The sequence below is a fragment of the Anneissia japonica genome, unplaced genomic scaffold (assembly GCF_011630105.1).
Source record: "Anneissia japonica isolate Jap-2015-1 unplaced genomic scaffold, ASM1163010v1 scaffold287923_len1623670_cov205, whole genome shotgun sequence".
Lineage (NCBI taxonomy): Eukaryota > Metazoa > Echinodermata > Crinoidea > Comatulida > Comatulidae > Anneissia > Anneissia japonica.
This window is the reverse complement of record NW_022721637.1, coordinates 533,309-545,151: the sequence shown is the minus strand read 5'-3', so window position 1 is coordinate 545,151 and position 11,843 is coordinate 533,309. Positions and strand designations below refer to the sequence as shown.

The following is an 11,843-nucleotide window of genomic DNA, read 5'->3' as shown; positions in this document are numbered from 1 at the left end:
TACATCCTTCGAGACGAGTAGGGGGATACCCCGGTGTACTGGAACAGACAGCCCCTGTGGTGGACGACGAGAGTTGATGGTACCGGTTTACCGGGTAGCACAGACACGAAGGGACCCTTAGTGGCGAAGAAAGTCATTGATCTAGTTCCTAGTCCACATAGGCCTATCAAGCGCCCTGAGCATCTTACATTAGATGGATATGTGCGCTATATAAAACTACACTATTATATTATTATTATTACTATTATTGGTAATTTTTATAATTTACACCATACACTTTGTAATAGAAACGATTTTATCGTTTTCTCATGATCATGACGTCATTTGATTTGATTTTTGTGAAATTATTTTTTCATATCTTATAGGCCCTAGGCAGACTATATGATAAATCGTTATCGAATCTTGCTAGTGTGAAAACTTCTCTTGTTTGTTTTACTTTCTTTATGAACAAATGTTTTTTTTAGCTTTTTATCGTTATCGTCATATTGTAACAGGCATTACGAATTGAATTGGAACTATATAGTCATAATATGAATGCGCCATTTGCTGCCCATAGATATTTAAATACGTCACAACATCGAGGATTCTAAAGAAGTTCGGGACGCGAATTTTTTTATCGTAGGTAGGTTGAGCAAAAAACATGAATTATTTATTCAGTGTCTGAAGGCATTACTAGCGCGTGCGCAATCTCGCCTCGCTGAACTTATTTCGCTCTGCAGCTTTTTCACGTCGCGCGGTGTTTAGTAAGCGAAGGTTGGATTATTGGTTGTGGGTTTCACTGTGTGTGGGGTTAGGGGGTCTTGCATTAGAAAAATAAAAAATAAAGGATCGCCAGGCATGGAACACGACAAGGGCGGATAACATACAGGTACAGACAAATTTAAATTAAAAAAAAAAAAAACTACATACAGAACAAAGACATGGAGATTTACAGTTTCTGTAACTCCTTTTCTTGGTGTTTGGTCCATCGTCGATGAGTCTGAACTTTCTGGCTCCCATTCTTCAAAATATTGCCATATATACTGAGTAATTGTTACTATTTGATGTTATGAAATATATCTGCATTCGTTATTAAGTTTGGATGCTTATGTATATTTTTATTCCAATGTAACTCAAAGTATAGCCTATGCGGCTTTTAGATAACCCTTTTTTAGTTGAGCTATATACAATTGCATAATTTGCTGTAGGGTCAGAATTTTTAGTTGATTGTAGTCAAGTGCTGACCTATTTGTTGTACTGTATTTCTAAACTTTTCGTCATTGATTAAATGACAATACCATGCAAATACAGTGTAAGCGTTTTCCTTTCTAATTCAGATATCACAAGCTTGTTTTATATATCTTTGTTTTGGTTGCTGTACAGTAGGTTCAGGGAAGCGAGATTGCGCATGCGTTGGTAATGCCTTCAGACACTCTGATGAATAATTCATAAATATTTGCTCAACTTACCTACGATAACTACGATAAAAAAATTCGCGTTCGGGTTCGGGAAACTCATCAGGAACATGGAGTATGATGACAGCAATATTGAGATATTTTATTATTGAACCTATAGTAATAGAAGAGTAGCAACATACATCTCTAATCTCTCTGTTTGTGTATTGAAATTCCTAATGGAGTCCACTGACTGTGCGTCGCTGGCAAATGTAAGTAGGCTAGGCCTATCTCGTTTTATTTTAAGCGTTTGTAGGGGTCTGGCAGCTTTGTCTACTACTAGGCCTAGTAGGTCAGCCTGGGCTAGACAGGCTAGATATTGATGATTAGTCTAAGGAGGTAATGATGATTAGTCTAAGGAGGTTCTAAGGCTACCTGCTGCCCAATCTTAGACCCAGCAAATCAAACAAATTGCCTGAGTTCTCAGGAATACGGATGTTTCTCAATACACCACTGCTCACTGCACAGTTCAGCAGTTGGATTCTTCTTAGTACTAGGCTAGGCCTAGTAATAATAAAATACAATGATGATGTAGGCTAGAACCTAGGCCTATGTAGAAAAAAAGAACAGTAAAATGAAGAATTTATTTCCAAGAAAAGCGAAAGATTGTGTACAGGAATGCCCATAACAACAAATTCTTACATTTAACACTGTGTATGCCCTGCACGAGGAATATATTATATCCGCGCAAAAATTTGACCTACAAGTGTATGTAAATTTGTCTGCACATTCCACAGTAAATAAAGGCTGATTTCCTTGCAGATTTTGCCAAAAATTAGGCTGTCACCTAATCTTAATATGTAAACAATATTATTATGCAGTAATTACGATTCTGCAGACCATTCTAGTTAGTGATTTTCCGCACATATTTGAGCTGTTTTTTGAGCTATCGCCTGCGCTTTTAAAAAGCATTACAGTATAGTATGGCTTAAATAGCAACGGTGTATTTACAATAGTGATTTTCGTTAATTGCAATGACATTTGTGTTTAATAAAAGATACCAAGATATATTCACAATTGTCTATTTTACCTTGGGGTGGATCCTGGATTTTCCATTTGGGGGTAGGGGATGAACTAATTATAGTTTCATAGATCTGAAAGTTTAAATTTAGGCCAACTTACAAGACTACTGCTGTGTAATAATAAAATCATAAAAACATACATGTTGATAAATATTTTTTTTGAGGGGGTGGGGGTGGTTTAAAGGGGCTAAACCATGTTTAGCCCTAGCTCACCCCTGTAAATACACAGTAGGCCTTGGTTACAAATCTCTGCACCTTTACCAATTTCCATGCAAATTTGAGTTTTCAATGTATTTTTATTTTGTATTCTCTTTAAAGGATTTCATGGTTTCTTCTCTTTTTTTTTCAAATTAAATCTCTTCTTTTATTCCTACCACCTATCCCTGTTTCAGATGTTGTATTGTTTTTTGTTTTTTTTTAAATAAAAAAACACATATAATTATTATGTTATGTGTAAATTGTTCGTAGTAAATGACCATATGTTCTAATTGTTATTAACCCAGCAATGGCAGAGGATAACGAGTGAGGCATTATTTCATGATACACTGCTGAACTACTGGCGGGTGAAGGTACCAGAAATCTTCAAGTCTGGGGAGTTGGATAACAAACAAGAGAATGAAAATCTCAAGAAAAACCTTCTGCAGCCTCTTGAATGGTTCATCTGTAATGGAGAGCCTAGTCAAATGTTCCAACAACTGAAGCAAAAGAGTAATCCACCACAAATGTGTGGAAAGGTGTTCAAAAGTGGGGAGTCTATATACTCTTGCAGGTAATTAATGTAGCATTTATTGTTTACTTTATAGATTATGTAAAGCAACTTCTTTGGAACATCTTCCAGCACTAGTGACAAGCCAGTTTTTTTGCTTTAATAGGTGCTTTATAAATGTGTATTATTATTATTATTATTATTATTATTATTATTATTATTATTACATAATACATTTATTTATTTATTTATGTACTACTGTAGCTATAATTTTACTTGTAATTGTAAATTTTATTTTGTGTAGTATCCAAAACAAATATTTTGCTTTTATTCTTAATAGATTTTACCTTTAAATGTTTATTTGAAAACATACAAAGCTTAACCTGTACTTTGTACTGTCTGTTTATATTATTTGTTTATTGTTGTTATTGTGTAGGCCATTATTTCTGTTTACATTATTTGTTTATTATTGTTATTATATAGGCTATTATTTCTGTTTATATTACTTATTTATTATTGTTATTGTGTAGGCTATTATTTCTGTTTACATTATTTGTTTATTATTGTGTTGGCAGTTATATACAAGACAAATGCGCAGTAGTTAATGTATCCCAAATCATTTCAATACCTTTGTTTAGGTGAAGATCTGGTTGAGTCCCAATCTAATATTGGATTGAAACTTAATATGAACATGCATTTGTATTGTATTTTATTGAATGTGGATTGGAGACACTCAATCTAAGATTGAGAGACAAGGTTGGAGGTAAATTTAGACATGAATTTGTATTGTTTATATTTAGGGAATGTGCAATGGATCCAACATGCTGTTTGTGTGTGACATGCTTTCAAAATAGTAGACACAAGAATCACAGATATCGGGTTTGTTACTTCCAACTTTAATTTCAATTTTACTTCAGTAGAATCTCATGATTTTTGTTTTATTTGTTATAGTTAAATAGACATTCACTAGCTGGGAGCCATTTACACAATAAACTACAAAGAATGATGATAACAAAATGTGATAATAAATGATAAAATTGACAATAATAAAGATTAAATAATGCACCTAGCAAAACAAGTAAATAGAAACTTTTTAGCTAACTGTAATTGTCCATATTTATTTAGGAAACTAGGGGCCTTTTTATTAAATAATATTGTTTTTTGGCTGATATACATTTGCACACTGAACAGAAACTTGTGATCCATGGGTGCAGTATTTGTGGACTGCTGGCCTATGCAGTAGTAGTAGTTATTATAAAAAAAAATGCATCTAATAAAACAAAACAATGGAAACTTTTTTAGCTAACTGTAATTGTCCACATTTATTTGGGAAACTAGGTGCCAATTTTGGACAGTTTAATTTAATAATATTTTTTAATGTCTGATATTCACTGGCACACTGAACAGAATTTTGTTTCCTATGGGCTGGGAAACAGTAGTAGTTGGCTAAATGATAGACAATATTGAATTTAGGAGTGAACATCTGATTTGTATTTAATTCATAGATGACCAGTTCTAATGGTGGAGGATATTGTGATTGTGGAGATGCGGAAGCATGGAAGAAGGATGTTGCGTGTGACTTACACAAGCTTCATTCCTCTCTACCTAATCAAGTAAGTTGTGCTTGTTGATATTCACATCATCTTTCTATTATTTTAGGAATATTAATTGCATAGCGACCTTGTGACTGAATGTAATATCCATGTAAGAAAAAACATTTTCTTGGAAGACTCCGAGGTATTGAGCATAAAAAAAAATCACAGTTATTTGTTACACATAAACATAAAGCTTAAAAGTGTTTACAGATATTTAGACATGGAAATATATTGATTGGAATTTTAAAGACCTACCTATTTGCAACTTGTCTCTATACCTGTAATGTCATCGTATGGAAAATGAGGGTATATTCCTTATACTTGAGCTATGAAAATCCACATTACTGTATATGTGGATAAATTCCATGGTTTTTTAAAAATTTCAGGATCCTTTGGAGCGACTCCCCCTAGACATGCAGCAATATACCAGAGCCCTGTTTTCTATCATATTTAGGTATTGTTACAATGTGTTAACTATGGAAGTTGAAGGAAGCATTCCTGAACAGTGGAAACATGAGTAAGTGACCAATTTCAGGGGCGGATTTAGGGGAAAGTGAAAAAAAAAGAAAGAAATAAATAAGGAAAAAGAAATTATTGATCATCCAAGACACCTCAGAGGTTATTTCTGGGGCATTTAGAAAATAGAAATTTTCCCGACACCCCAACCCCCGAGTAGTTTTGTCTCTCGATTGGCCACCCCCCTTTCAAACATCTCTGGATCTGCCCCTGAATTTAATCTAAATATTTATTTAAAAAAATTTAACTTCCAATCCCCTTATAAACTAAATGCTAGCCAAATTTAAACCAGGGGATTATAGCGCAAGAAGCCAAACGTCATGTGTTCCTAAGTGGTCTCCCACCCATGTACTAACCTTGCCTGATTTTTATTAACTCATTAAATAGACGACAGACACAGTATGGCCGTACAGGACTCGATTTAACTTCTTTGCTGAGTAGCCCACTAGGCTAGTTTACTGTATATTTCACTAGCCCATTGGATATTTTACTAGCCCAGTCATTGGCAACATTTTACATCAGTAACATTATGTTCTTGGCCAAGTGTACTTAAATCAATAGTTTATAACTGATCACTGGCCAACTGGGCTAGTAATCAGGTAGGTTTACTAGCCCAGAGGAGTTTTTACTAGACATTGTACTACGGACTAGTATTAAATCGAGCCCTGCTGTAGAGTATAATTTTATTTATTTATAACCATAATTTGATTCTTATATTTATAGGAAGTTGGAGGAGAATTTTTGTACAATGTTGTTCAATGATGAAGTTCATACATATGAACAAGTTATTGATACATTGAAGAAGGCGGTGAGCTGTTCAGAAAAAGAAGCCATTGGGTACGCCACCAAAGTGGACAGAGAGGTAAGTACATCAAAATAAACTTCATATTTATTTTTTATTTAGTGACACTACACCTTTGTATCAGTGTCAAACAAAATACACAAGAGAAAAAGGTGAAAAGAATCTTAGTTAGCAAGACTTGACTAACAAATTAGAACAAAAAATATGCTGAAAAACGACTCAAGAAAAATTAAATACCTTAAAACAAATTAAGCATAGTTTTGGTTTGAAATTTAAAAACTCCAATTTTTTAGTCATTGCAAAGTATTGTACACTATGGCATAAAAATTAGAAAATCTGTATTTTAATTGATTTTTTGAGGTTATCAAAAACCTCAAATAATATAATAATATATGTATATATATATATATGAATTTGTTGAATTGCAGGGGCGGAGCCAAGTTCGTCTTGGAAATCAAGATAAATGCCAAAAGGCCAAATTGATCATAATAAAGAACACAGCCAAGACCGGATCCAAACCATTGAAAGTTAGCGTTATGCACTATGCTTTGGTGGCCCACCAAACATTTGCCCTGAGACTTCTAGAATGGCTGGCTGAAATTATTGCAATATCAGGTAGATGTTCTGTTTCTTAGTTGTTTTTTCCTATGAATTATAAAATAATAATGGAACGAGGTGCTGCACGAGATGATATGTCTTTTAAGGCAGAGGAATATTGCAGGGATTCATCGATGTCCTAGGCAAGAATTGATTGTAGCTCCTAATCTGCTGCTTTGTCAATCTTTACTGTGTTGGAGAATTGATTGATTAATTTCTAATTGATTATTTAGAGTAAGCCTGCCATATTTATCCAGATGCCTTATTGATAATTTCAACATCCTGAGTTTTCCAAAAATGTTTTTAGCTGAGATGCAGTGCGAAGCCTCATTTATACCCACTGATGTCTATAAGATATTTTAACTATCACATGATCATAAATTAACATGTTATTAGCAATTCAAACTAGTTGTGGAATTCAGCAAAATATGTTTTTCTTTTTTCTTTTTTTTTATTCATTAGGTTTTGGACAGTTTGTACCATTGGCCATTCTCACTATGGAATATGATTTTATTCCCATTATAGATTCGTCCAAAGTTCCTGTAGCAGATACTCAGTAATACATATATAGTACAAAAATATTACAAATGTATTCTTCCATTAATTACTTAATATAATGTTGACCAATCATTCTTACAGATGGATTAAGAGTAATCCTTTGTCAAGTTGCCCTTGAGCCAATAGACGATGACCAATCGGTGACTGAGAAACTAATTCTTGTTGATACAAAGTTATGGAAAGGTAACAGAAACTTGGCATTTTATTTCTAGTCACACGATATATAAAGGAACAGATGATAAAAATTGTTTGTTTAATAATATAATAACCATAATAAAATTTTAGTGAAATAGATATAATATGCAAAGTTAGTGAGTTAGTGATTTGTATCGAAATATAGGTTCAGATAATGTATATTTTTAAATTGCCCTTGTTTGTTTTATATATTGTATGTCATTTTACACATTATGGTTCTATATTACCTATTTTTAAGTTATTATATTATAGTGCACACCCAAATTAAATATCACTCCATTAAGGGACCACCTTTATTAAAAGGCCAGTAAAATCATATCCTAAATTATTCCCTCTGTATTTTTAAACATTGTTGTTGCATTCAAAGGGAATTCAGTCTTAATATGCCTAATGTTGTATTATTAATGTTATTATGTTGTATTATTAATAAATTATATTTTGATTTACATATTTGTGTTTGATTGGATCCAGGGGCTCGTATTGGTTGGCACCAGCTGTTCATGGGAAGTCTATTGATGGATTTAGAATACAAGAAACGCCTTGCAGCTTTATTCACCAAAGTGAGTGTAGTTGAATGGATGGAAGTGGATTTGAATAGCTTGGTGGTTAAGATGCTTTACTTCCAATCCTGTCAGTGTCGACAATCAAACAACTTGACTCCCTAAGCCTCCTCACTTTGAGATTTAGTTTGTGTAAAGCATCGTGTGTGTGTGTGTGTGTATGTATGTCTGTGTGTGTGTGTGTGTGTATGTTTGTCTTGTGAAAGGGATTGTTATCTACTCATAGGACAGTGATATATTCGCTATTAGCAATCCTTGGTGCATTTATGTGCTTAAATAAATAAAATAAATAAAAGTCTTCTCAGATTTTAACCATGTTGACTATGAAACTTTCACTATTTAAAATGTACTTTTAAAATGTATTAATAATCTGATGTATTTTGCAGCACTATAGGGAAGCTCAGTTTGATTTCATTAAAGATGATCATGATCACAATGTGTCGATTGTGTCTCTGTCGGTACAGATGTATACTGTACCATCAGTGGTAAGTTAAATTGACTCAACTCAACTCTCCATTATTTTGTCAGATAGCCATTTAAGCTAATTTAAGTTACGTAAAGCTAAGGTCCTGTTTACACTTATAATAATAATATAAACTTTATTTATACACGTGTGGCCCAGACTCAGCCAATGGCTGTTCTTCCCTGTAAAGAGTCATTTTCAAAACTACCTAATAAATATTAAAATAGTAGAGGTATGGATGTTTGAATTGCAATTTTTATTTGAAGGAATTATTTTCTTATACTTGCAAGCATTGCATACATGTATTCTTAAACATTGTCAAACATATTGTAACAATTTTGATTTTCTCTGACTCTAGGCAAGATATCTTGTAGCTGAACACCATCTGATAAAGAAGATAGTCGACACTTTCTTTGATTACTGTAGTCAAAAACATGTAAAAGGTATCAAGATGTTTATTTTTACATTTTGTTAATATTTTATTCTCTCCACAAATTATTCGACGTAAAGTCGTTGGCACCAATTCAAACTAAAAAAATTTATTAAATTGCTAATTATAGGCTTTGTATCTAATTTGAATTTGTTTTTAATTATACAGATGGCAAGCTTAACTTTGAGAGAGGAAGTAATGCTGGACTTCGGCGTCTACTTTATTCCATAACAGATTTAAAGTAGGTGTAGGTTTAGTATATTAATGAACATTTATTAAATATCAAAAATTGAAATCATAAACTTTGAAGGCTGATTACTCAAATATTGTTCTTTAAACCGCTCTATGTTTAAATGCTTGTAACTTCTTAAGGAAATGTCAGATTTAAATGATCCTTTCACCATTTTATTGCTCTCATTTTACTTTTTACTGTCGTAATAATTAAAAATCGATTTTTGCGACCAGTGACTGGTTTGGCTTGTCTTTGCCACATATAAGTGAAGTATTGCAGATTCATAGCATCCATTTCCTAAATCTAGTTTCTCAGTGCAGCCACAAACTGCATTTCTTACTTCTTTAATTAGATTTGTGTCTAAAATACTGTTAACAGATTTAAAGTAGGTGGAGATTATTTAAAAATCAATTTGAACTGGAATGTTCGATGTACTAGTAATGTCTAAGAAATGTTGGTGTTTGGTATAAAGTTCAAAATTTTCATATACTGAATAAGTCTCAATTCCTTGTGAATCACATTTATATTATGATTTTGAACCTGATAAATTGATTTTGTATTGAAAGATATGTTTTGACTTGCAAGCCTGAAGAATGGAGTGAACCAATGAAAAATGGTGTTATAGAAGGCTTGGAGTCTATGCTGAAGCTAATGCAACTCATACAAGTTAGTATATTAATGAACATTTATTAAATATCAAATATAAGTACATCTTCACTTTAATCATGTTTGTTTTTTACAATAATTTATCATAAGCATAATGAAAGATTACTCTACTTAATTTTCTAAATAATATAAATCACATTTTATTTTTTTAATAAAAAATAATGACCTTGTGCCATATAAGGAAAAGGGCAATGTGAAAATAACTATAAAATAAATGTTTTTTTTATTTTTTATTTATTTATTTCTTTAGGGTATGAACAGTGTTTCCCGTCAAACTGATCATCATATTGAGATTGAACCAGAATGGGAAACAGCGTTCCACATACAGACTCGGCTCGAACCATGCATTACTTTACTCTTAGATTGGATAGGCTCGGATGTAAGAATTAAATTTTGAAACTATTTTTTTTATAGTAATGATATGATTTAGAATAGTTAGCTCCAGAGAAAAAATATTTTTTGTATCATAAAATCTTTGAGTGCAGTTGCTTCCCAGTCCTAGTTCATTTCTCATGATCAATAACAACTCGATTTGAATTTGAATATACTTGTTAAATTATAGAAACGTGCAGCCGGAATTTACATTTACCCTTCCAAACTCCATGTCAACCTTTATTCAAAAGACTGTAAATGTTAAATTTACTTGATGTTAACAAGGTCCAGCTGGCAAAGTTTATGTTTTAGTGTTTAAAAAAATGCTTCCTCTTTCTATGTTACAATTGTTAGATACATCCCAGAGAACCCATACATATAATTTTAGAAGTGCTTCTTTTCCAGTTCGCTTCGTCAGACTCAGAAAAACACAATTTTTTGTTTCTGTTGCTTATCCTAGTTTATGGAATAAAATTTATGTTTCAATTAATTCAGTTTCTTTACCTGTCTTTAAAAGTAAAATTAAAAAGGAATATTTATCATCATACCATCAATACCATCTGCTTTTCCTTTTACCTATTTTTTCTCTTTTCATGGGGTCATGATGAGACAAGTTCTACTTCTAATCATGATCCCAATGATGGTATAATTTTATTTTTTATTTTACTTATCTTTTTTGTATTGTATATCAGTATCGTATTGTTTACCATCATTGAATACCGTAAATGCTTGAATTGTTGGAGGCTTCAGTGCGGCGTTTATTCGAGAGCAACGCTTATTCGAGGGCAACGCTTATAAAAATAATATTGGCGTGGCACTTTCAATGTCCATTCCCATGTTACCTATCTCACGTATTTCCGAAGTCCGGTAGGCTTACCATAGGTCCTAGTCATCGTAAATAAATGTTATAAAGAAGTGCACTATAACTATAACACTACACATTGTATTTAAAACCGTATTTCTCAAAGTGTTTCATTACACACAAGGTATACCTTGTGTGTAATTATATACTTTTGATTAAGCGCAGCAGCCAGCTGGCCATAGCGCTTATACGAGAGCAGCACTTTGCAAAAAAAATAAGGTGTGGTACGGCGTTTGTTCGAGCATTTGCGGTAAACGTCATTTGAATTTGAACTCCGCTCCCTAAAACACTGTAGAGCATCTTGCGTGTGTGTTTGTCTTGTGAAAGGGTTGCAGTTAAAAAGTAATTAATCGTAGGTATTTGTCATATCCTTGTCTAAAGCTGAATAAAAAATAATATATAATAAAAATTAAAATTGATAAATATTATTTTTATTTATTTATTTCGAAAATCATCCAACAGCGGAAGCCAATTACAGGATGTCTTATAATACAACACTACAATATATCATGCTTGCATTCCATTATATTTTATTTTGTTACTGTATAGCAAAGTCTGTTAATACGGGCTTTTCGAATAGTGATGTTAAAATTGAGATATGTCATCACCACCAGAAAGGAAGTAAAAATGGAAAACAAACAAGGTAACTCCTAATATGATTATTATTTATAATTAGTAGACAATATTAGTGCATAATGGTATGAAAAATTACTGTTTATGAAATATTTGTTATAAAAAAGTCATTGATATTGAAACAAGTCAATATATGAGGCATGCCATCCCAAAACTGTCGCTAAACGTTAAACTGAGTAATTTGCATAAGAATGTGGCAGT

At 32.5% G+C, this 11,843-nt stretch overlaps 1 protein-coding gene across 1 annotated transcript in view; it reads left to right on the top strand.

Annotated features, from left to right (window-relative positions):
• Window positions 1-1,449: 1,449 nt before the first annotated feature.
• Window positions 1,450-11,843, top strand: part of LOC117111611 (E3 ubiquitin-protein ligase UBR2-like) — a gene marked incomplete in the record, with an annotated part of 34,269 nt that continues 23,875 nt past the window's right edge. Inside the window, 15 exon segments of the mRNA XM_033254559.1 lie at window positions 1,450-1,645; window positions 2,959-3,224; window positions 3,962-4,040; window positions 4,667-4,774; window positions 5,143-5,273; window positions 5,996-6,134; window positions 6,503-6,689; window positions 7,311-7,412; window positions 7,896-7,984; window positions 8,371-8,469; window positions 8,806-8,890; window positions 9,046-9,118; window positions 9,676-9,775; window positions 10,026-10,154; window positions 11,559-11,652. Of these exon segments, the coding sequence (XP_033110450.1) occupies window positions 1,613-1,645; window positions 2,959-3,224; window positions 3,962-4,040; window positions 4,667-4,774; window positions 5,143-5,273; window positions 5,996-6,134; window positions 6,503-6,689; window positions 7,311-7,412; window positions 7,896-7,984; window positions 8,371-8,469; window positions 8,806-8,890; window positions 9,046-9,118; window positions 9,676-9,775; window positions 10,026-10,154; window positions 11,559-11,652 (1,714 nt within the window).